The sequence below is a fragment of the Pleurodeles waltl genome, chromosome 6 (genome assembly GCF_031143425.1).
Source record: "Pleurodeles waltl isolate 20211129_DDA chromosome 6, aPleWal1.hap1.20221129, whole genome shotgun sequence".
In the NCBI taxonomy this organism is placed as follows: Eukaryota; Metazoa; Chordata; class Amphibia; order Caudata; family Salamandridae; genus Pleurodeles; species Pleurodeles waltl.
Window position 1 is genome coordinate 6,433,726 of NC_090445.1, and position 21,314 is coordinate 6,455,039.

Genomic DNA, 21,314 nt, shown 5'->3' on the forward strand with positions numbered 1-21,314 from the left:
TGACACTGGCACCTGTATCCCTCAGGCCTTCTACACTTTGCCCATTAATTAAGAGCTGTTGCCTGTATTTTTGCATATTAGGGGGCCAGGCAGCCAGTGTAGTTAAATCCACCCCACCCTCAGAGACTAGTGTAGCTTCAGTGTGAACCCTGATTTGCTCTGGGCACACTGTTGATCCCGCTTGGAGACTGGCCATTCCAGTGTTAGTTGGAGTAGAGTTAGAAGTGGAACCTTTCTTGGGACAGGCCTTGTCTCCAGTTTGGTGTCCTGGCTGATTAAAGCTACGGCACCAGGCCTTTTTGGGATCAAAGTTTTTATCCTTGTACCCAAAATTTGATTGTGAAGAGGCTCTGGGCCCACCCTCCTGAACAGGTTTTTGGGGCCCTATAGAAGACTCTTTACTATTTTTCCCTTTGGATGTCTCAACACTGTTCCCCTGGGGAGGCTTTGTGACCCCTTTCTTTTGGTCACCCCCTGTGGAAGTCTTGGTCACCCTAGTCTTGACCCAATGGTCCGCCTTCTTTCCCAATTCTTGGGGAGAAATTGGTCCTAGGTCTACCAGATGCTGATGCAGTTTCTCACTGAAACAATTACTTAACAGGTGTTCTTTCACAAATAAATTGTACACCCCATCATAATCATTTACATCACTGCCTTGAATCCAACCATCCAGTGTTTTCACTGAGTAGTCAACAAAATCAACCCAGGTCTGGCTCGAGGATTTTTGAGCCCCCCTGAACCTAATTCTATACTCCTCAGTGGAGAATCCAAAGCCCTCAATCAGGGTAGCCTTCATGAGGTACAGGATACACGGACGGGCCTACAGGAAAACAGTGCACATGAAAACAGAAAAGCTCCAGTTAGAGTCAGGAGGTGGCACACTGATGGCATGCTGGGAGCAGTCTGCTCAAGTGCATTACGGTAAGTGCAGTTCATTGCAGTATTTGTATTCGTAGTTGAAGAAATTTGCTGTGCACCGTAGACAGAACCACTGCTGGACATCTCTGGACACATCAGTGAAGCTATTTGGTTTTAATCACCAGACAGCTATCTTTCGTTTTAGGGTAACTTACCATATTACTTCTTGTGAGTGTGGTGATGAATGTTTGTAAATTTGATCTGACAAATGAATAGATAAATATTGCTTTCAGCTCCTCATGTCAAGTAACTCTTGCAGCTCAGATACATCCCAAATGGCTTGTCAGCCTCAACAGCTCCCTCACTGAGAGCCACAATTGCAAGTTGGTGGAAACTGATAGCATGTAAACACTAGCCCTCCCACGTTCATCACAGATGTGCAGTGTAGGAGGCTGTCCCTCTATGTAGTGTGCAAAGCTAGGCACACTGTGCAGAGGGTCCAGGCACCACAACCTGGTTTCCAGAGGTAAAAACTAGATCACCTAGTGCTCTAATTTTTAAGGTAGCTTGGTCGATCAGATAGGCCAATCCTGGGGAAGTGCAAAGCATTTGTTGTACTCACAGTATAGATCATGCAGCTCACACATTCGAAGGAGTAACTCAAGACCAATTTATAAACATACTTCAGATTTTTATGTAATTTTTAAGACCAAGATTTTCAAAATTGGTTAAGTACTTTTTGAGCTATGGATTTTTGAAGTTTAAGGAAAATAGTATTTTTGTGTGTAATTACGCACCAGAGGAATCAATGGAAAGTTCTTGTTTTGCAGGTTGGTCGAGGTAGTCGGTGGGCACAGAGTGCCAGCTGGAGGAGTTCAGGCGGCTCCCGGTTCTGGCTGGAGCAGCGGTGGAAAGAGTCTGGAGCTGGTGCAGGGACACTGCGGAGGACAACTTGGAAAAGATTAGAGGTGGTTCCCTGGGGGCACCTTGGAGTGTCGAGGTCACAAGGGGCACAGCAGGTTCTTCCTTGCAGGACACAGGCTGCCAGGTGCAGAGCGAATCGGTGAGCCAGGAGCTGTTCTGTCCAACAGAGGCCAGCGGTGTCAACTGTTGTACCCGCAGGCCAGCCAGAGGCAGCAGATGTCACTTGCTTTCACCGGTCATCAGACTGAGGCTACGACTGTCAGAGCTCATCGTGCGGGGCCGGACACGGTGCATGGTGTGGCTCTATACGAGAATCCTTTAGGGTTTTTTGTGAGCCCCTCCAGTACGTGGCCACTGCATCGTTGTCCCATAAAGTGGAGGTCTCGGTGTCACTAAGCCAGCCAGGTTCATCGGCATAGTGAGTGGGGTAAACCAGCATAGGGTCGGCCGAGAACACCTTCAGGTCACGGTTCTGAAACTGCTCCTTGTATTTTTCACTACAATCAAAAGGGTAACATGGTTACTTATTCAAAGTGAAAATTAAATCCCAGGTCAGAGAAAATAGAAGGACAAAACTTATATCATAATTATTTACATTTGCAGATTTTCCTGGAAAACTTGTGAGAAAAAATTATTGTGCAGATCAAAGAATTCATTCTATCAATAAAATCTCATAATCTGCAGAGTATTGGGTAGATGTGAGAATTCTATCAGGGATTCTATTATTAAAATCTCATCATTAGCACAGTACCTTGGAGGTTATGTTTTGTTTTACTGAAACTAGTTTTCTAATATTGGAATCTGCAAATTCATTTTACCACACCTAAGGGATAGTCTTGGATTCTCATCATTCTGGGATTGACTTACTCTGCCTTGGGGTCCTTCTAGGGCCCTCATCTTTCTGGGATCATCTTACACCTCCCCGGGGTACCTATTGAGTCATGATCCACCCGAGGTTACCTTACTCTGCTTTGAGGTCCCGCCTGGGTCCTTTTCTCTCTGGAGTTCGCTTACATCACCTTGGGGGACCCTCTTGAGTATTCATCCCATTGAGGTTGGCTTCCCCACGCTTTGGTGCCCCCTCTTGAGTCCTTATTCTTCTGGGGTTGGGTTAGACCTCCCTGGAGTCCCTCTTAGGCCCCATCTGTCTACGGTTGCCTTACCCCACCTTGGGGGTCCCTCTTGTGTCCTCAACTCTCTCGGGTTGACTTAGACTGCTCTGGGGGACAGTGGGTCCTCATCCCTCTGGGGTTGTTTTAGATCTCCTCTTGTGCCCTCATCCCTTTGAGGTCAGCTTGCCCCACCTTTGGATCCCTCTTGGAGTATCCTTTCTCTGGGGTTGGCTCACACCTTTCTGGGGTCCCTTTACAGCACTCACCAGTTTGGTATTGACGTACCCTGCCTTGGTCTCTCGTGGGTCCTAATGAATCTGTGGTTGTCTTACACCGCTTTGAGAGTCCATGAAAGTTGTCATCCCTCTGAGGTAAGATTGCACCGCGCTGGGGTTCCCTCTCGGGTCCTCATCCATCTGGAGTTGGCTTATCCTATCTTTGGGTCAGTCTCAGGCCCACATCTTTCAAGGTTTAGCGTACCCCACCTTGAGGTCACTTTGGGGTCCTCATCCCTTCGGGTTGGCTTACACTTCCCTGGAGTCCCTCTCTCGGGTCCGCATTCCTCTAGGGTTGAATTACAAAGCCTTGTGTGGCTAGTGCCCTCTCCTCTGCGTGATCATTGACTGCAGCACAGGGTGGAGAGCCCCCTTCAGGGTGTTTTGTGAATCACGTCATGGTGTATGTATGTTGTGAGGCTAGTGCCCTGTCCTCTGCATGGTCAGTGAGTGCTCCACAGGATGGAGTGCCTCCATCAGGTGTGTCTGTGAGACATATCTGGATGCATGTGTGCTGTGTGGATAGTGTCCTCCGTGAGACCAGTGACTGGGCCCCCTTCAAGGTGTGTTTGTGAATCACATAGCTGGGTGCTTGTGCGTTGTGTGGATGGGGTCCGCTGCAAGGCCCAAATACCAGGCCTACACAGTACCAGTGCAAGGGTATGGCAGAAGGCCATGCCCTGTCACCGTGCCCTAAATCCACAAATGAACATTATGGTGAGGTCTGCTAAAAGGCCTGCTGCGTTGCTAGCAGCAATCGCTGGTCACAGTTACAGGTGATGCCTATAGGGTATTGGGGAATGGGGAATGGGCAAGTCCAGATGGCTTGTTCTGTGTCCAGTATCCACCGAAGGCCATGTCCAGCAGGCACTGGTAGGAGCAAACATGGTACACTGCATTGGCAAAGGCAAACATCTATGCCCATTTCTTTATAAGCAGGGCAGCTCACTACTCCTAATGGGCACTGGTGAAGGCATAGCAGGAACAGGTCTTTGTCCAAAGGCAGCAGGTCATGCCCACCCACAAGTTAATTTGGGTACTCCTTGCCCACGACAACACTTTATGCAAACCACCTCTGTATGATCTTCAGCCATGTCCAGGTGTCTCTGGGCATGGGCAGCTAGCCCTGAGCCCTTTACCCTGACCCCAGAAGCAGCCGGCTTTGTGCCACAAGCAGGTCCTTTGACCTCAACCTGTGCCCACCCACCATGTCCCAGAGTCAGCCAGGCATATCCTACAGTGGGCTTTTAGGTAGAATTTCCCTAAGGTTAATCCCTCTTTCCACAGAGTGTACAGTACAGAGTCAAAGACTGAGTCATTCGCCTCTTAGCTGAGGGCATGGCCACCTCAGCCAGTCCCAGGAACATACTGGGTATTGTAGCCTCTGAGGGCTCAGAGTATGACAGGAGGCCACACCCTAGATCCACATACTCCCCCCCCCTTCAGCACTGCCCAGCACATTCTGAGCACTGGGCGAGGCCTTTGGGCAAGTCCTCAGCCCACTCTCCCGTCTACTGCAGCCCAGGTGGCAAGGTCTTCACAGACACCCAGTGGCCTCTTTAACCATGTCTTGTTCTCAATACTTTTACCAACATTTTATACTCCAGGGTATTTTTTTCATTGGGCACCCTGAGATAAAAGTTTTTTTTTAAATGTGTTAGTGGCTTACAAACGGATGGCTGAGCTTGCTTAGTTTTGATGTGTTTTGGGAGATTTATTCTTCATGATTCAGTTAAGCTCTATTTTTGGTTCTGACACTGACTAATTCTTCACCCTGTTTTTGCTGAGTCTTTACTGGCGGGACCTTCCCTCCAAGGTATTTTTCCTAATGGTGCTACACTTCCTGGGGATGGGTTCACTGTGTTTTTCATTCTATTCTCACCATTTTCTCATTGATTTGTAGATTCATATTGCTTTACCTGTGTTAAGCGATAACGGGCACTGAACAATGAGTCAGAACGGTACACTTCCGAACCCGATGGCTGAAAGAAACAATCTAACAAAGGACCTGATGCAACTAGAGCAGGACTCACTATACCTGGTTCAGAGGACTTCATTGAAGAACGACAAGTTGCAAGCACCCAAGCCCACAAGCCCACCTCTAGATGGAAGGAGCATGCAGGGCACATATATCCACAGTCACACATGGTATGAACACTTGGGTTCTTAGTAAATGAAGTCCAGAGCCTACCAGGCAGACAGGGGCCCTGGCACCCCGCTCCGTGGCCAGCTACTTACTTTGGGTGCTTGTCGTACATGATGGGCAGGAACTCATCCACCGGCAGCATCCTGGAAAGGGGGTCTGCGTTGAGCAGCTTCTGGGCCCCCTGCTGTGAGATGACGTAGGCCAGCGTCCAATAGGAGTAGTCTGCAATGACCAGGTTACGCACTTCCTCCACTGGGGTCTCCGGCTCTGTCGTCACCTGCTTGCGCCCCAGGTAGCTGCAGAGGGCAGAGGAAGGTTAAGGGGTGCAGTGTTTGTTGGAGGCCCTGGGCATTGGAACACTGGTGACACAACTCAGGGGCATAAGGGACCTGCGAGAGATCAGTGAAAGCCTGAGTCTGCTTACCAGCTCAGCCCCATCACACCATCAAGACTTGAAGACCATTCTCAGAGGCACACACTGAGGCGTTCTAATGCTGACTGAGGGACACTAAACTCACTCTGCCCACAAGTTACTGCCCTGATTGATAAGTCAAGAAGGCAGGAGCCACAGGACCGGACCTTCCTGACCCCAACAGAGACAGGACAAGGTCCGATACTATAGACTTCAGGACCTTGGACACCCTTTTCTGACTGAGATGGGATGAGGGGGCCAACTTTACCAAACCCAACTCAAGGAGCCTGAACTCAGACTGCGACAGAGACAAATCATGGCCTTGGCGGATTGTTTTACATATGGAATGTTTTGCATTAACACGACAATATTGCATAAACACAGTAATGCTGATGGTATAGAGAAAACATGTTAATTTACGTTTAGATTGAATAAAGCTAATGTAGGCCTACATTTAAAATGGCGTATATTGTTTGCCATCGTTGCTTTGTGACACATTGTAGGAAGTTGGCTCTGTATGCACTATTTCAAAGTAAGAAATAGCATGCACAGAGTCCAAGAGTTCCCCTTAGAGGTAAGATAGTGGCAAAAAGAGATAATTCTAATGCTCTTTTTTGTGGTAGTGTGGTCAAGCAGTAGGCTTATCAGAGGGTAGTGTTAAGCATTTGTTGTACACACACAGGCAATAAATGTGGAACACACACTCAAAGACAATTCCAGGCCAATAAGTTTTTATATAGAAAAATATATTTTCTTAGTTTATTTTAAGAACCACAGGTTCAAGATTTACAAACAATACTTTAAATGAAAGGTATTTCACTTAGGAACTTTAGGAACTTTGAATTTGCAAAATAGCATATACAGTTTTTACACAAATGGCAATAAGCTATTTTAAAACTGGACACTGCAATTTTCAACAGTTCCTGGGGGAGGTAAGTGTTTGTTAGTTTTGCAGGTAAGTAAACCACCTACAGGGTTCAAAGTTGGGTCCAAGGTAGCCCACCGTTGGGGGTTCAGGGCAACCCCAAAGTTACCACACCAGCAACTCAGGGCCGGTCAGGTGCAGAGGTCAAAGTGGTGCCCAAAACACATATGCTTCAATGGAGAAGGGGGTGCCACGGTTCCAGTCTGCCAGCAAGTAAGTACCCGCGTCTTCGGAGGGCAGACCAGGGGGGTTTTGTAGGGCACCGGGGGTGACACAAGTCAGCACAAAAAGTACACCCTCAGCGGCACGGGGCGGCCGGGTGCAGAGTGCAAACAGGCGTCGGGTTTACAATGGAGTTCAATGGGAGAGCTGGGGGTCTCTTCATCGAAGCAGGCAGGCAAGGGGGGGGGGGCTCCTCGGGGTAGCCACCACCTGGGCAAGGGAGAGGGCCACCTGGGGGTCGCTCCTGCACTGGAGGTCGGATCCTTCAGGTCCTGGGGGCTGCGGGTGTAGTGTCCTTACCAGGCGTCGGGTTCTTAGAAGCAGGCAGTCACGGTCAGGGGGAGCCTCTGGATTCCCTCTGCAGGCGTCGCAGTGGGGGCTCAGGGGGGTCAACTCTGGCTATTCACGGGCTCGCAGTCGCCGGGGAGTCCTCCCTGTAGTGTTGGTTCTCCACAAGTCGAGCCGGGGGCATCGGGTGCAGAGTGCAAAGTCTCACGCTTCTGGTGGGAAACGTGTGTTCTTTAAAAGTTGCTTCTTTGTTGCAAAGATGTTCCTTCTTTGGAGCAGAGCCGCTGTCCTCTGGAGTTCTTGGTCCTTTTAGATGCAGGGTAGTCCTCTGAGGCTTCAGAGGTCGCTGGACCCTGTTGAAGGGGTTGCTGTTGCAGTTTTTCTTGAAGTGGGGAGACAGGCCGGTAGAGCTGGGGCCAAAGCAGTTGGTGTCTCCGTCTTCTCTGCAGGGCTTTCAGGTCAGCAGTCCTTCTTCGTCTTAGGTTGCAGGAATCTGTTTTCCTAGGTTCTGGGAGCCCTTAAATACTCGGTTTAGGGGTGTGTTTAGGTCTGGGGGGTTAGTAGCCAATGGCTACTAGCCCTGAGGGTGGCTACACCCTCTTTGTGCCTCCTCCCTGAGGGGCGGGGGGCACATCCCTAATCCTATTAGGGGAATCCTCCATCTGCAAGATGGAGGATTTCTAAAAGTCAGAGTCACCTCAGCTCAGGACACTTTAGGGGCTGTCCTGACTGGCCAGTGACTCCTCCTTGTTTTTCTCATTATCTCCTTTGGCCTTGCGCCAAAAGTGGGGCCGTGGCCGGAGAGGGTGGGCAACTCCACTAGCTGGAGTGCCCTGGGGTGCTGTAACAAAGGGGGTGAGCCTTTGAGGCTCACCGCCAGGTGTTACAGTTCCTGCAGGGGGAGGTGAGAAGCACCTCCACCCAGTACAGGGTTTGTTACTAGCCACAGAGTGACAAAGGCACTCTCCCCATGTGTCCAGCAACATGTCTCGAGTGTGGCAGGCTGCTAAAACCAGTCAGCCTACACGGGTAGTTAAGGTTTCAGGGGGCATCTCTAAGATGCCCTCTGGGGTGTATTTTACAATAAAATGTACACTGGCATCAGTGTGCATTTATTGTGCTGAGAAGTTTGATACCAAACTTCACAGTTTTCAGTGTAGCCATTATGGTGCTGTGGAGTTCGTGTATGACAGACTCCAAGACCATATACTCTTATGGCTACCCTGCACTTACAATGTCTAAGGTTTTGCTTAGACACTGTAGGGGCATAGTGCTCATGCACCTATGCCCTCACCTATGGTATAGTGCACCCTGCCTTAGGGCTTTAAGGCCTGCTAGAGGGGTGACTTATCTATACCTGTAAGTTTTCAGAACTTTTAGAAAGACAGAAAAAAAACATTTTAAACTTTTTGGAACTTTTTAGAAAGTTAGAAGTACTTTTCAGCACTTAGAAAAGAGTGAAAAGAGGAAATGCAAAACTTTTTGGCTATGTGTATATACACTGAACTTGTTTTGTATATTTTTCTCTTATGAAAAGTACAATGACAAGAGTGGTAAGTAGTCTCAAAGCACTTATCCCACCGCTGCACAACCAATGTAGGAGGCTGGACTGGCTTGTAGTGAGTACCAAGGGGTACTTGCACCTTGCACCAGGCCCAGTTATCTCTTATTAGTGTATAGGGTGTCTAGCAGCTTAGGCTGATAGATAATGGTAGCTTAGCAGAGCAGCTTAGGCTGAACTAGGAGACGTGTGAAGCTACTACAGTACCACCTAGTGTCATATGGACAATATCATAAGAAAACACAATACACAGTTATACTAAAAATAAAGGTACTTTATTTTTATGACAATATGCCAAAGTATCTTAGAGTGTACCCTCAGTGAGAGGATAGGAAATATACACAAGATATATATACACAATAGCAAAAATATGCAGTATAGTCTTAGAAAACAGTGCAAACAATGTATAGTTACAATAGGATGCAATGGGGAAACATAGGGATAGGGGCAACACAAACCATATACTCCAAAAGTGGAATGCGAACCACGAATGGACCCCAAACCTATGTGACCTTGTAGAGGGTCGCTGGGACTATTAGAAAATAGTGGGAGTTAGAAAAATAACCCTCCCCAAGACCCTGAAAAGTGAGTGCAAAGTGCACTAAAGTTCCCCCAAGAACAAAGAAGTTGTGATAGAGGAATAATGCAGGAAAGACACAAACCAACAATGCAACAACGATGGATTTCCAATCTAGGGTACCTGTGGAACAAGGGGACCAAGTCCAAAAGTCACAAGCAAGTCGGAGACGGGCATATGCCCAGGAAATGCCAGCTGTGGGTGCAAAGAAGCTTCTACTGGACAGAAGAAGCTGAGGTTTCTGCAGGAACGAAAAGGGCTAGAGACTTCCCCTTTGGTGGACGGATCCCTCTCGCCGTGGAGAGTCGTGCAGAAGTGTTTTCCCGCCGAAAGAACGCCAACAAGCCTTGCTAGCTGCAAATCGTGCGGTTAGCGTTTTTGGATGCTGCTGTGGCCCAGGAGGGACCAGGAGGTCGCAAATTGGACCAGGAGGTAGAGGGGACGTCGAGCAAGACAAGGAGCCCTCTTAGCAGCAGGTAGCACCCGGAGAAGTGCCAGAAACAGGCACTACGAGGATGCGTGAAAGGGTGCTCACCTGAAGTTACACAAAGGAGTCCCACGTCGCCGGAGACCAACTTAGAAAGTCGTGCAATGCAGGTTAGAGTGCCGTGGACCCAGGCTTGGCTGTGCACAAAGGATTTCCGCCGGAAGTGCACAGGGGCCGGAGTAGCTGCAAAAGTCGCGGTTCCCAGCAATGCAGTCTAGCGAGGTGAGGCAAGGACTTACCTCCACCAAACTTGGACTGAAGAGTCACTGGACTGTGGGGGCCACTTGGACAGAGTTGCTGGATTCGAGGGACCTCGCTCGTCGTGCTGAGAGGAGACCGGTAATGCAGCTTTTTGGTGCCTGCGGTTGCAGGGGGAAGATTCTGTCGACCCACGGGAGATTTCATCGGAGCTTCTAGTGCAGAGAGGAGGCAGACTACCCCCACAGCATGCACCACCAGGAAAACAGTCGAGAAGGCGGCAGGATCAGCGTTACAGAGTTGCAGTAGTCGTCTTTGCTACTATGTTGCAGGTTTGCAGGCTTCCAGCGCGGTCAGCAGTCGATTCCTTGGCAGAAGGTGAAGAGAGATATGCAGAGGAACTCGGATGAGCTCTTGCATTCGTTATCTAAAGTTTCCCCAGAGACAGAGACCCTAAATAGCCAGAAAAGAGGGTTTGGCTACCTAGGAGAGAGGATAGGCTAGCAACACCTGAAGGAGCCTATCAGAAGGAGTCTCTGACGTCACCTGGTGGCACTGGCCACTCAGAGCAGTCCAGTGTGCCAGCAGCACCTCTGTTTCCAAGATGGCAGAGGTCTGGAGCACACTGGAGGAGCTCTGGGCACCTCCCAGGGGAGGTACAGGTCAGGGGAGTGGTCACTCCCCTTTCCTTTGTCCAGTTTCGCGCCAGAGCAGGGCTAAGGGGTCCCCTGAACCGGTGTAGACTGGCTTATGCAGAATTGGGCACATCTGTGCCCATGAAAGCATTTCCAGAGGCTGGGAGAGGCTACTCCTCCCCTGCCTTCACACCATTTTCCAAAGGGAGAGGGTGTCACACCCTCTCTTAGAGGAAGTCCTTTGTTCTGCCATCCTGGGCCAGGCCTGGCTGGACCCCAGGAGGGCAGATGCCTGTCTGAGGGGTTGGCAGCAGCAGCAGCTGCAGTGAAACCCCAGGAAGGGCAGTTTGGCAGTACCAGGGTCTGTGCTACAGACCACTGGGATCATGGGATTGTGCCAACTATGCCAGGATGGCATAGAGGGGGCAATTCCATGATCATAGACATGTTACATGGCCATATTCGGAGTTACCATTGTGAAGCTACATATAGGTAGTGACCTATATGTAGTGCACGCGTGTAATGGTGTCCCCGCACTCACAAAGTTCAGGGAATTGGCTCTGAACAATGTGGGGGCACCTTGGCTAGGGCCAGGGTGCCCTCACACTAAGTAACTTTGCACCTAACCTTTACCAGGTAAAGGTTAGACATATAGGTGACTTATAAGTTACTTAAGTGCAGTGTAAAATGGCTGTGAAATAACGTGGACGTTATTTCACTCAGGCTGCAGTGGCAGGCCTGTGTAAGAATTGTCAGAGCTCCCTATGGGTGGCAAAAGAAATGCTGCAGCCCATAGGGATCTCCTGGAACCCCAATACCCTGGGTACCTCAGTACCATATACTAGGGAATTATAAGGGTGTTCCAGTAAGCCAATGTAAATTGGCAAAATTGGTCACTAGCCTGTTAGTGACAATTTAGAAAGAAATGAGAGAGCATAACCACTGAGGTTCTGATTAGCAGAGCCTCAGTGAGACAGTTAGTCACTACACAGGTAACACATTCAGGCACACTTATGAGCACTGGGGCCCTGGTGAACAGGGTCCCAGTGACACATACAACTAAAACAACATATATACAGTGAAAAATGGGGGTAACATGCCAGGCAAGATGGTACTTTCCTACACATGGCACCCTGAGGGGAGTGCCATGTCGACTTAGTCATTTTCTCCCCACCAGCACACACAAGCTGGCAAGCAGTGTGTCTGTGCTGAGTGAGGGGTCCCCAGGTGGCATAAGACATGCTGCAGCCCTTAGAGACCTTCCCTGGCATCAGGGCCCTTGGTACCAGGGGTACCAGTTACAAGGGACTTACCTGGATGCCAGGGTGTGCCAATTGTGGAAACAAAAGTACAGGTTAGGGAAAGAACACTGATGCTGGGGCCTGGTTAGCAGGCCTCAGCACACTTTAAAATCAAAACTTAGCATCAGCAAAGGCAGAAAGTCAGGGGGTAACCATGCCAAGGAGGCATTTCCTTACACACATGAACATTTTATTTCTAGGTGAGGTGGAGTTCTAATTGTAAAACTAAATGTTCTTTTTATTTCTTTCCTACATGACTAAGGGCCTGATTTAGAGTTTGCCGGATGGGGCACTGCGTCACAAACATGACGGATATCCCGTTGGCCATATTACGATTCCCATAGGATATATTGGGATTGTGACAGAGTAACCCCATCCGGGAAAACTCTAAATCAGGCCTCAAAAGGTTTCTTCTTTTTCTGATAATCATGGAATGTTTTAATGAACAGAGCATTCAAGAAGACGCCTGCAGGGTGCAGACTAGTGCACATGGCTTGTCCTGTTGCAGATAGTGTTGTTTGAAGGATGCTAAGAGAAGCTTTATGAGGAAACCTTAGGAACCTGCTGAATATGTAATATACCCTCATCTTTGACCTGAGAATAGACCAGGGCAGAGAACCAGCTTTAGAGTTGTCTCTCAGAGAGAGGAGTGACTTTCCTTTGCCTTTCCCTTTGAGGCAACCCCATACCCTTTTGCCCTCAGATTTATAAGATTTTGATTGAATTTGAGCTGTATATTACTCGAATTGTCAATATTTTGATTATTAATTGAGACCAACCTGATTTAGGACTAATGCAAACCATTAATTTTTAAGAAACGTTCATGGTTTGAAACTGAAATATTCCTTCTTTCTTGTGAAGTCTAATGTGTTTCACATATTACTGAATGCATTTGACTCACTGACCAGACTCAGTCGTGAAACTCGATCCATCTGATAGCGCTTTATGGTCCCTGAAATTAGCACACAGAAAAGCGCCAACAGACCCGTACATCAGAGGGTAGCAGCTCAAACCCAGAGCCCTGGTAGAAGCGGGTGACCTGTGCACCCACCCATCTGGAGGAGCCTGAACTTTCAGGGCAGATGTATGGCAAGGTCTCAGCTCGGACTCACAGCGGAGAGAACCCACACCTACTCAATCAATCAGTAATTTGTTAAGCGCGCTACTCACCCGGAAGGGTCTCAAGGCGCTGGGGTGGGGTGGGGTGGGGTGGTGCTACTGTTCGAAGAGCCAGGTCTTGAGGTGCTTCCTGAAGGTCAGGAGGTCCTGGGCCAGACGTAGGTTGATGGGGAGGGAGTTTCAGGTTTTGGCGGCAAGGTGGAAGAATGATCTGCCGCCGGTTGTGGTACGGTGAATGCGGGGGACGGATACAAGGGCGAGGTTGGTGAAGCGGAGCTGGCGTGTTGGGACGTGGAAGTTGAGACACTCATTGAGGGAAGCCAGTCCGGTCCGGTTCACCTACTGCTGAAACGTCGTCTCCTCAATGCCTGCCAAGGACAGACTGCTTCGAAGGCCTCTTCCTTCTTGACTTCTCGTGAGAGGACGACTATAGTCATGGTCTCACCGGGTACTTCCTATGTACCATGAAAAGTGACAAGTACCTTCTTGAGAGGGTCCCAGGTAGGAGGGAGAAAACCACTAACGGCAGAAAATAGGAAATTTATAGTTTTTGATTGAAGATGATGAATGATACAACTGTGAAAAAGCTCAGCACCAGAACGACCCTGAGAAAGAGTTGAGAAGGAGCCCAGCATGAGGTCTTCAAGAAAGCATGAATGCTCTGCAGAAAAATAACAAAAATAAGGGCACAATATAGTTCCTGATCTCGATCTCTGTGGATGTAATACTCCGTCACAAGCGTGAATCCCGTCCTCCGTATTATGATTGCTCTAGGCTATAATGGGATTGTAATACGCCGGACGGGATATCCGTCACTTTTGTGACGCAGTAACCCCTTACGCCAAAGTCTAAATCAGGCCTATAGTAATTATCACCCCCACTAGCAACCCTTGTCTGATTTGAGCCTCCTTAGATACAGTCTAGGGCAGACATTGTATAACGGCACAGGAAGGAAGGTTAACTCCATCTTGGATTGGGAAACTCTGCCAACAAGCACTGGTAATGCAACCATCTTGGAAAGGAGTGGATTTAAGGCTAGCAATGCCTTCTACGTTGACACAAGGGCACTTTTTAAAGGCGGGCAATGCAAGAAGGCAGCCTCCTGTTTATCATTGTTCTTTCCCTTAAGACTGCAGTCCACTCCATGAACTGGACCCCCCCACTCCATGGACAGGACCTCCCCACTCCATGGACTGGACCCCCCCACTCCATGGACTGGACCCCTTGTAGGAGGCTGGCTCTCCATATAGTGTACAAAAACGATGTACCCTGTGCAGAGAGTCCAAGCAGCCCCACCTTGGTATTCAGAGGGAAAATCACATTATGCTATATTTTTGTGGTAGCTTGGTTGAGCAGTTAGGCTAATCCAGGACATGTGTTAAGCATTTGTTGTACTATACTCGGAAGACTAACTCGAGACCAATTTACTAAAATAATTTTATTTTTATAACATTTTAAGACCAAAATCATCCAAATTAGGTAAGTACTTTTTAAGTTAACATTTTTCAAAGTTTAGTAAACGTTCTGTTTAGGTGCGCAATTAGTCACCATAGGAATCAATGGGAGAAAACTTTAAATTGCATATTGTAGGAGGCTGGACTGGCTTGTAGTGAGTACCAAGGGGTACTTGCACCTTGCACCAGGCCCAGTTATCCCTTATTAGTGTATAGGGTGTCTAGCAGCTTAGGCTGATAGATAATGGTAGCTTAGCAGAGCAACTTAGGCTGAACTAGGAGACGTGTGAAGCTACTACAGTACCACTTAGTGTCATATGCACAATATCATAAGAAAACACAATACACAGATATACTCAAAATAAAGGTACTTTATTTTTATGACAATATGCCAAAGTATCTTAGAGTGTACCCTCAGTGAGAGGATAGGAAATATACACAAGATATATATACACAATAGCAAAAATATGCAGTATAGTCTTAGAAAACAGTGCAAACAATGTATAGTTACAATAGGATGCAATGGGGAAACATAGGGATAGGGGCAACACAAACCATATACTCCAAAAGTGGAATGCGAACCACGAATGGACCCCAAACCTATGTGACCTTGTAGAGGGTCGCTGGGACTATTAGAAAATAGTGAGAGTTAGCAAAATAACCCTCCCCAAGACCCTGAAAAGTGAGTGCAAAGTGCACTAAAGTTCCCCTAAGGACAAAATAGTCGTGTTAGAGGAATAATGCAGGAAAGACACAAACCAGCAATGCAACAACTGTGGATTTCCAATCTAGGGTACCTGTGGAACAAGGGGACCAAGTCCAAAAGTCACAAGCAAGTCGGAGATGGGCAGATGCCCAGGAAATGCCAGCTGCGGGTGCAAAGAAGCTTCGACTGGACAGAAGAAGCTGAGGTTTCTGCAGGAACGAAAAGGGCTAGAGACTTCCCCTTTGGTGGACGGATCCCACTCACCTTGGAGAGTCGTGCAGAAGTGTTTTCCCGCCGGAAGGACGCCAACAAGCCTTGCTACACGCAAATCGTGCGTTTGGCGTTTTTGGACGCTGCTGGGGCCCAGGAGGGACCAGGAGGTCGCAAATTGGACCTGCAGAGAGAGGGGACGTCGAGCAAGACAAAGAGCCCTCACTGAAGCAGGTAGCACCCGGAGAAGTGCCAGAAACAGGCACTACGAGGATGCGTGAAACGGTGCTCGCCGAAGTTGCACAAAGGAGTCCCACGTCGCCGGAGACCAACTTAGAAAGTCGTGCAATGCAGGTTAGAGCGCCGTGCACCCAGGCTTGGCTGTGCACGAAGGATTTCCGCCGGAAGTGCACAGGGGCCGGAGTAGCTGCAAAGTCGCGGTTCCCAGCAATGCAGCCCAGCGAGGTGAGGCAAGGACTTACCTCCACCAAACTTGGGCTGAAGAGTCACTGGACTGTGGGGGTCACTTGGACAGCGTCGCTGGATTCGAGGGACCTCGCTCGTCGTGCTGAGAGGAGACCCAAGGGACCGGTAATGCAGCTTTTTGGTGCCTGCGGTTGCAGGGGGAAGATTCCGTCGACCCACGGGAGATTTCTTCGGAGCTTCTGGTGCAGAGAGGAGGCAGACTACCCCCACAGCATGCACAAGCAGGAAAACAGTCGAGAAGGCGGCAGGATCAGCGTTACAGAGTTGCAGTAGTCGTCTTTGCTACTATGTTGCAGGTTTGCAGGCTTCCAGTGCGGTCAGCGGTCGATTCCTTATCAGAAGGTGAAGAGGGAGATGCAGAGGAACTCGGCTGAGCTCATGCATTCGTTATCTAAAGTTTCCCCAGAGACAGAGACCCTAAATAGCCAGAAAAGAGGGTTTGGCTACCTAGGAGAGAGGAAAGGCTACTAACACCTGAAGGAGCCTATCAGCAGGAGTCTCTGACGTCACCTGGTGGCACTGGCCACTCAGAGCAGTCCAGTGTGCCAGCAGCACCTCTGTTTCCAAGATGGCAGAGGTCTGGAGCACACTGGAGGAGCTCTGGACACCTCCCAGGGGAGGTGCAGGTCAGGGGAGTGGTCACTCCCCTTTCCTTTGTCCAGTTTTGCGCCAGAGCAGGGGCTAAGGGGTCCCTGAACCGGTGTAGACTGGCTTATGCAGAATTGGGCACATCTGTGCCCAACAAAGCATTTCCAGAGGCTGGGGGAGGCTACTCCTCCCCTGCCTTCACACCATTTTCCAAAGGGAGAGGGTGTCACACCCTCTCTCAGAGGAAGTTCTTTGTTCTGCCATCCTGGGCCAGGCCTGGCTGGACCCCAGGAGGGCAGCTGCCTGTCTGAGGGGTTGGCAGCAGCTGCAGTGAAACCCCAGGAAGGGCAGTCTGGCAGTACCAGGGTCTGTGCTACAGACCACTGGGATCATGGAATTGTACCAACAATGCCAGGATGGCATAGAGGGGGCAATTCCATGATCATAGACATGTTACATGGCCATATTCGGAGTTACCATGGTGAAGCTACATATAGGTAGTGACCTATATGTAGTGCACGCGTGTAATGGTGTCCCCGCACTCACAAAGTTCAGTGAATTGGCTCTGAACAATGTGGGGGCACCTTGGCTAGTGCCAGGGTGCCCTCACACTAAGTAACTTTGCACCTAACCTTTACCAGGTAAAGGTTAGACATATAGGTGACTTATAAGTTACTTAAGTGCAGTGTAAAATGGCTGTGAAATAACGTGGACATTATTTCACTCAGGCTGCAGTGGCAGGCCTGTGTAAGAATTGTCAGAGCTCCCTATGGGTGGCAAAAGAAATGCTGCAGCCCATAGGGATCTCCTGGAACCCCAATACCCTGGGTACCTCAGTACCATATACTAGGGAATTATAAGGGTGTTCCAGTAAGCCAATGTAAATTGGTAAAAATGGTCACTAGCCTGTCAGTGACAATTTGGAAAGAAATGAGAGAGCATAACCACTGAGGTTCTGATTAGCAGAGCCTCAGTGAGACAGTTAGTCACTACACAGGTAACACATTCAGGCACACTTATGAGCACTGGGGCCCTGGGTTACCAGGGTCCCAGTGACACATACAACCAAAACAACATATATACAGTGAAAAATGGGGGTAACATGCCAGGCAAGATGGTACTTTCCTACACAACCCCCCCCCAAATGAAGGACAATAAGACTAGCCATGACCTGATGAGTCTTCATTGTCTAAGTGGAAATATCTGGAGAGTCCATCTGCATTGGAGTGGCTACTCCCAGGTCTATGTTCCACTGTATAGTCCATTCCCTGTAGGGATATGGACCACCTCAACAATTTAGGATTTTCACCTTTCATTTGTTTTAGCCAAAGTAGAGGTTTGTGGTCTGTCTGAACAATGAAGTGAGTGCCAAACAGGTATGGCCTCAACTTCTTCAGAGCCCAGACCACAGCAAAGGCCTCCCTCTCAATGGCAGACCAACGCTTTTCTCTAGGGGTCAACCTCCTACTAATAAAAGCAACAGGTTGATCCTGGCCCTCAGAATTAAGTTGTGATAGGACTGCCCCTACTCCTAATTCAGATGCATCAGTTTGGACATAGAATTTTTTAGAGTAACAAGGGCTTTTCAGGACAGGTGCAGAGCACATGGCCTGCTTCAGCTCCTCAAAAGCTTTCTGACAGCTTGCTGTCCATAATACCTTTTTAGGCATTTTCTTGGATGTGAGGTCATTAAGAGGGGCTGCAATGGAGCCATAGTTCTTAATGAACCTCCTGTAATACCCAGTGAGGCCTAGGAAGGCTCTCACCTGAGTCTGAGTGGTAGGGGGAACCCAATCAATAATAGTTTGGATTTTCCCCTGAAGTGGTGCAATCTGTTCCCCACCAACAAGGTGTCCCAGATAAACCACCTTACCCTGCCCTATCTGGCACTTTGAAGCCTTGATAGTGAGGCCTGCCTTTTGCAGGGCCTCCAAAACTTTCCAAAGGTGGACCAGGTGATCATCCCAGCTGGAGCTAAAGACAGCTATATCGTCCAAATATGCTGCACTGAAAGCTTCCAGCCCTTGCAGGACTGTGTTCACCAACCTCTGAAAAGTGGCAGGTGCATTTTTCAAACCAAAAGGCATTACAGTAAACTGGTAATGTCCTCCAATGGTAGAAAATGCAGTCTTAGGTTTAGCATCTTCTGACAATTTGATCTGCCAATACCCTGCAGTCAAATCAAAAGTGCTTAGATACTTGGCAGATGCCAGTGTATCTATAAGCTCATCTGCCCTGGGTATAGGGTGAGCATCAGTTTTGGTTACCAAGTTGAGACCTCTATAGTCTACACAAAACCGCATTTCCTTCTTTCCATCTTTAGAATTGGGTTTTGGTACCAGTACCACAGGAGAAGCCCATGGACTGTCAGAGTGCTCAACCACTCCTAGTTCCAACATTTTCTGAACTTCTTGCTTTATGCAGTCCCTGACATGGTCAGGCTGCCTATAGATCTTACTTTTGACAGGTAAACTGTCTCCAGTATCTATAGTGTGCTCACACCAGGAAGTGGTGCCTGGCACAGTAGAGAAGAGTTCTGAAAATTGTCCTAGGAGATTTATGCAATTATCTTTCTGCTCAGCAGTAAGACAATCAGCCAAAACTACACCTTCCACAAGAGCATCTTGTTCTGTGGAAGAGAAGAGATCAGGTAGAGGATCACTGTCTTCTTCCTGTCCCTCATCAGTTGCCATGAGCAGGGTGAGATCAGCCCTGTCATAGTAGGGTTTCAGGCGGTTGACATGGAGCACCCTAAGGGGACTCCTGGCAGTGCCTAAGTCAACCAAGTAGGTGACTTCACCCTTCTTTTCAACAATTGTGTGGGGTCCACTCCATTTATCTTGGAGTGCTCTTGGGGCCACAGGCTCCAAGACCCACACTTTCTGCCCTGGTTGGTACTGAACCAAAACAGCCTTCTGATCATGCCATTGCTTCTGGAGCTCTTGGCTGGCCTGAAGGTTTTTACTGGCCTTTTTCATGTACTCAGCCATCCTTGATCTGAGGCCAAGTACATAGTCCACAATATCCTGCTTAGGAGCTTTTAAAGGTTGTTCCCAACCCTCCTTTACAAGTGTGAGTGGACCCCTAACAGGGTGTCCAAAAAGAAGTTCAAAGGGGCTGAAGCCCACTCCTTTCTGGGGTACCTCCCTGTAGGCAAAAAGGAGGCATGGTAGAAGGATATCCCATCTCCTGCGGACTTTTTCAGGGAGACCCATAATCATGCCTTTGAGAGTTTTATTAAATCTCTCCACCAGTCCATTTGTTTGTGGATGATAGGGTGTTGTGAACTTGTAAGTTACACCACACTCCTTCCACATGGCCTTTAAGTATGCAGACATGAAATTGCTTCCTCTGTCTGATACTACTTCCTTTGGGAAGCCCACCCTGGAAAATATTCCCAGGAGGGCCTTTGCCACTGCAGGAGCTGTAGTGGTCCTTAAAGGAATAGCTTCAGGATATCTTGTGGCATGGTCCACTACCACCAAGATAAACCTATTGCCTGAAGCAGTAGGAGGGTCAAGGGGGCCAACTATGTCAACCCCTACCCTTTCAAAGGGAACCCCAACCACAGGCAGTGGGATAAGGGGTGCCTTTGGAGTGCCACCTGTCTTGCCACTGGCTTGACAGGTTTCACAGGACTTACAAAATTCCTTTGTGTCCTCAGACATCCTAGGCCAATGAAACAATGGTACCAATCTGTCCCAAGTTTTCATTTGACCCAGGTGCCCAGCTAAGGGAATGTCATGTGCCAGTGTTAGGAGGAACTTTCTGTACTCCTGAGGAATCACTAATCTCCTGGCAGCTCCAGGTTTAGGATCCCTATGCTCAGTGTACAAGAGGTTGTCCTCCCAGTAAACTCTGTGAGAGTCACTGACATCCCCATTAGCCTGTTTGACAGCTTGCTGTCTGAGACCCTCTAATGTGGGACAGGTTTGCTGTGCCACACTCAGCTCCTCTCTGGCAGGCCCCCCTTCACCCAAAAGCTCAGCAGTGTCTGCTTCCAGCTCCTCTGGTGTAGGTTCTGCACAGGGAGGGAATTCTTCTTCCTCTGAAGTTGAATCCACTGTAGAGGGAGGGATAGTAGGAAGTGGTTTGCTTCTACTAGCCCTAGCTTTAGGGAGCACTTGGTCCATTGTTCCAGGATCCAAGCTTCCCTGTCCTTTTTGCTTTTTGGCCTGAGCCCTTGTCAAAGCAAAAATATGCCCTGGGATGCCCAGCATTGCTGCATGGGCCTCCAACTCCACATCTGACCAAGCTGATGTCTCCAAATCATTCCCTAATAGACAGTCTACAGGTAAATCTGAAGCTACCACAACTTTCTTTGGACCAGTTACCCCCCCCCAGTTGAGATTTACAACAGCCATGGGGTGGCTTTGTGTTATGTTGTGAGCATCGGTTACTTGGTACTGGTGTCCAAGTATGTGTTGTTCAGGGTGCACCAGTTTCTCAATCACCATTGTGACACTGGCACCTGTGTCCCTGTAGGCCTGGACCTCAACACCATTTATTAGGGTTAGTTGCTTGTACTTCTCCAAGTTATGGGGGTAAGCAACCAAAGTGGCTAAATCAATAGCCCCTTCAGAGACTAAAGTAGCCTCTGTGGTCTCCCTAATTAGACCAACCCCAACTAAATTACCAAAAGTGAGCCCAGCTACTCCCTTGGATTGGCTATTAGTAGGTTTGCTCCCACCACCACTGCTATTAGTAGGGACACTAGGTGTAGCAGTAGGGGTTGTAGTGGTAGGAGCTGTGGTGCCTTTCTTTGGACAACTGGGATCTGTTGTCCAATGGCCTTTTATTTTACATAAATAGCACCATGGTTTCTTTTCC

General features: G+C 48.7%; 1 protein-coding gene across 1 annotated transcript in view; it reads right to left on the reverse strand.

Annotated features, from left to right (window-relative positions):
* Positions 1-1,528: 1,528 nt before the first annotated feature.
* The window catches only part of CERCAM (cerebral endothelial cell adhesion molecule), a 188,268-nt gene continuing 168,482 nt past the window's right edge, over positions 1,529-21,314 (reverse strand). Inside the window, exons 11-12 of the mRNA XM_069236967.1 lie at positions 5,408-5,611; positions 1,529-2,279 (exon numbers count right to left, since the gene is read on the reverse strand). Coding sequence (XP_069093068.1) covers positions 2,042-2,279; positions 5,408-5,611 — 442 coding nt within the window. The 3' untranslated portion in view covers positions 1,529-2,041. The remainder of the gene's footprint in view (positions 2,280-5,407; positions 5,612-21,314) is intronic.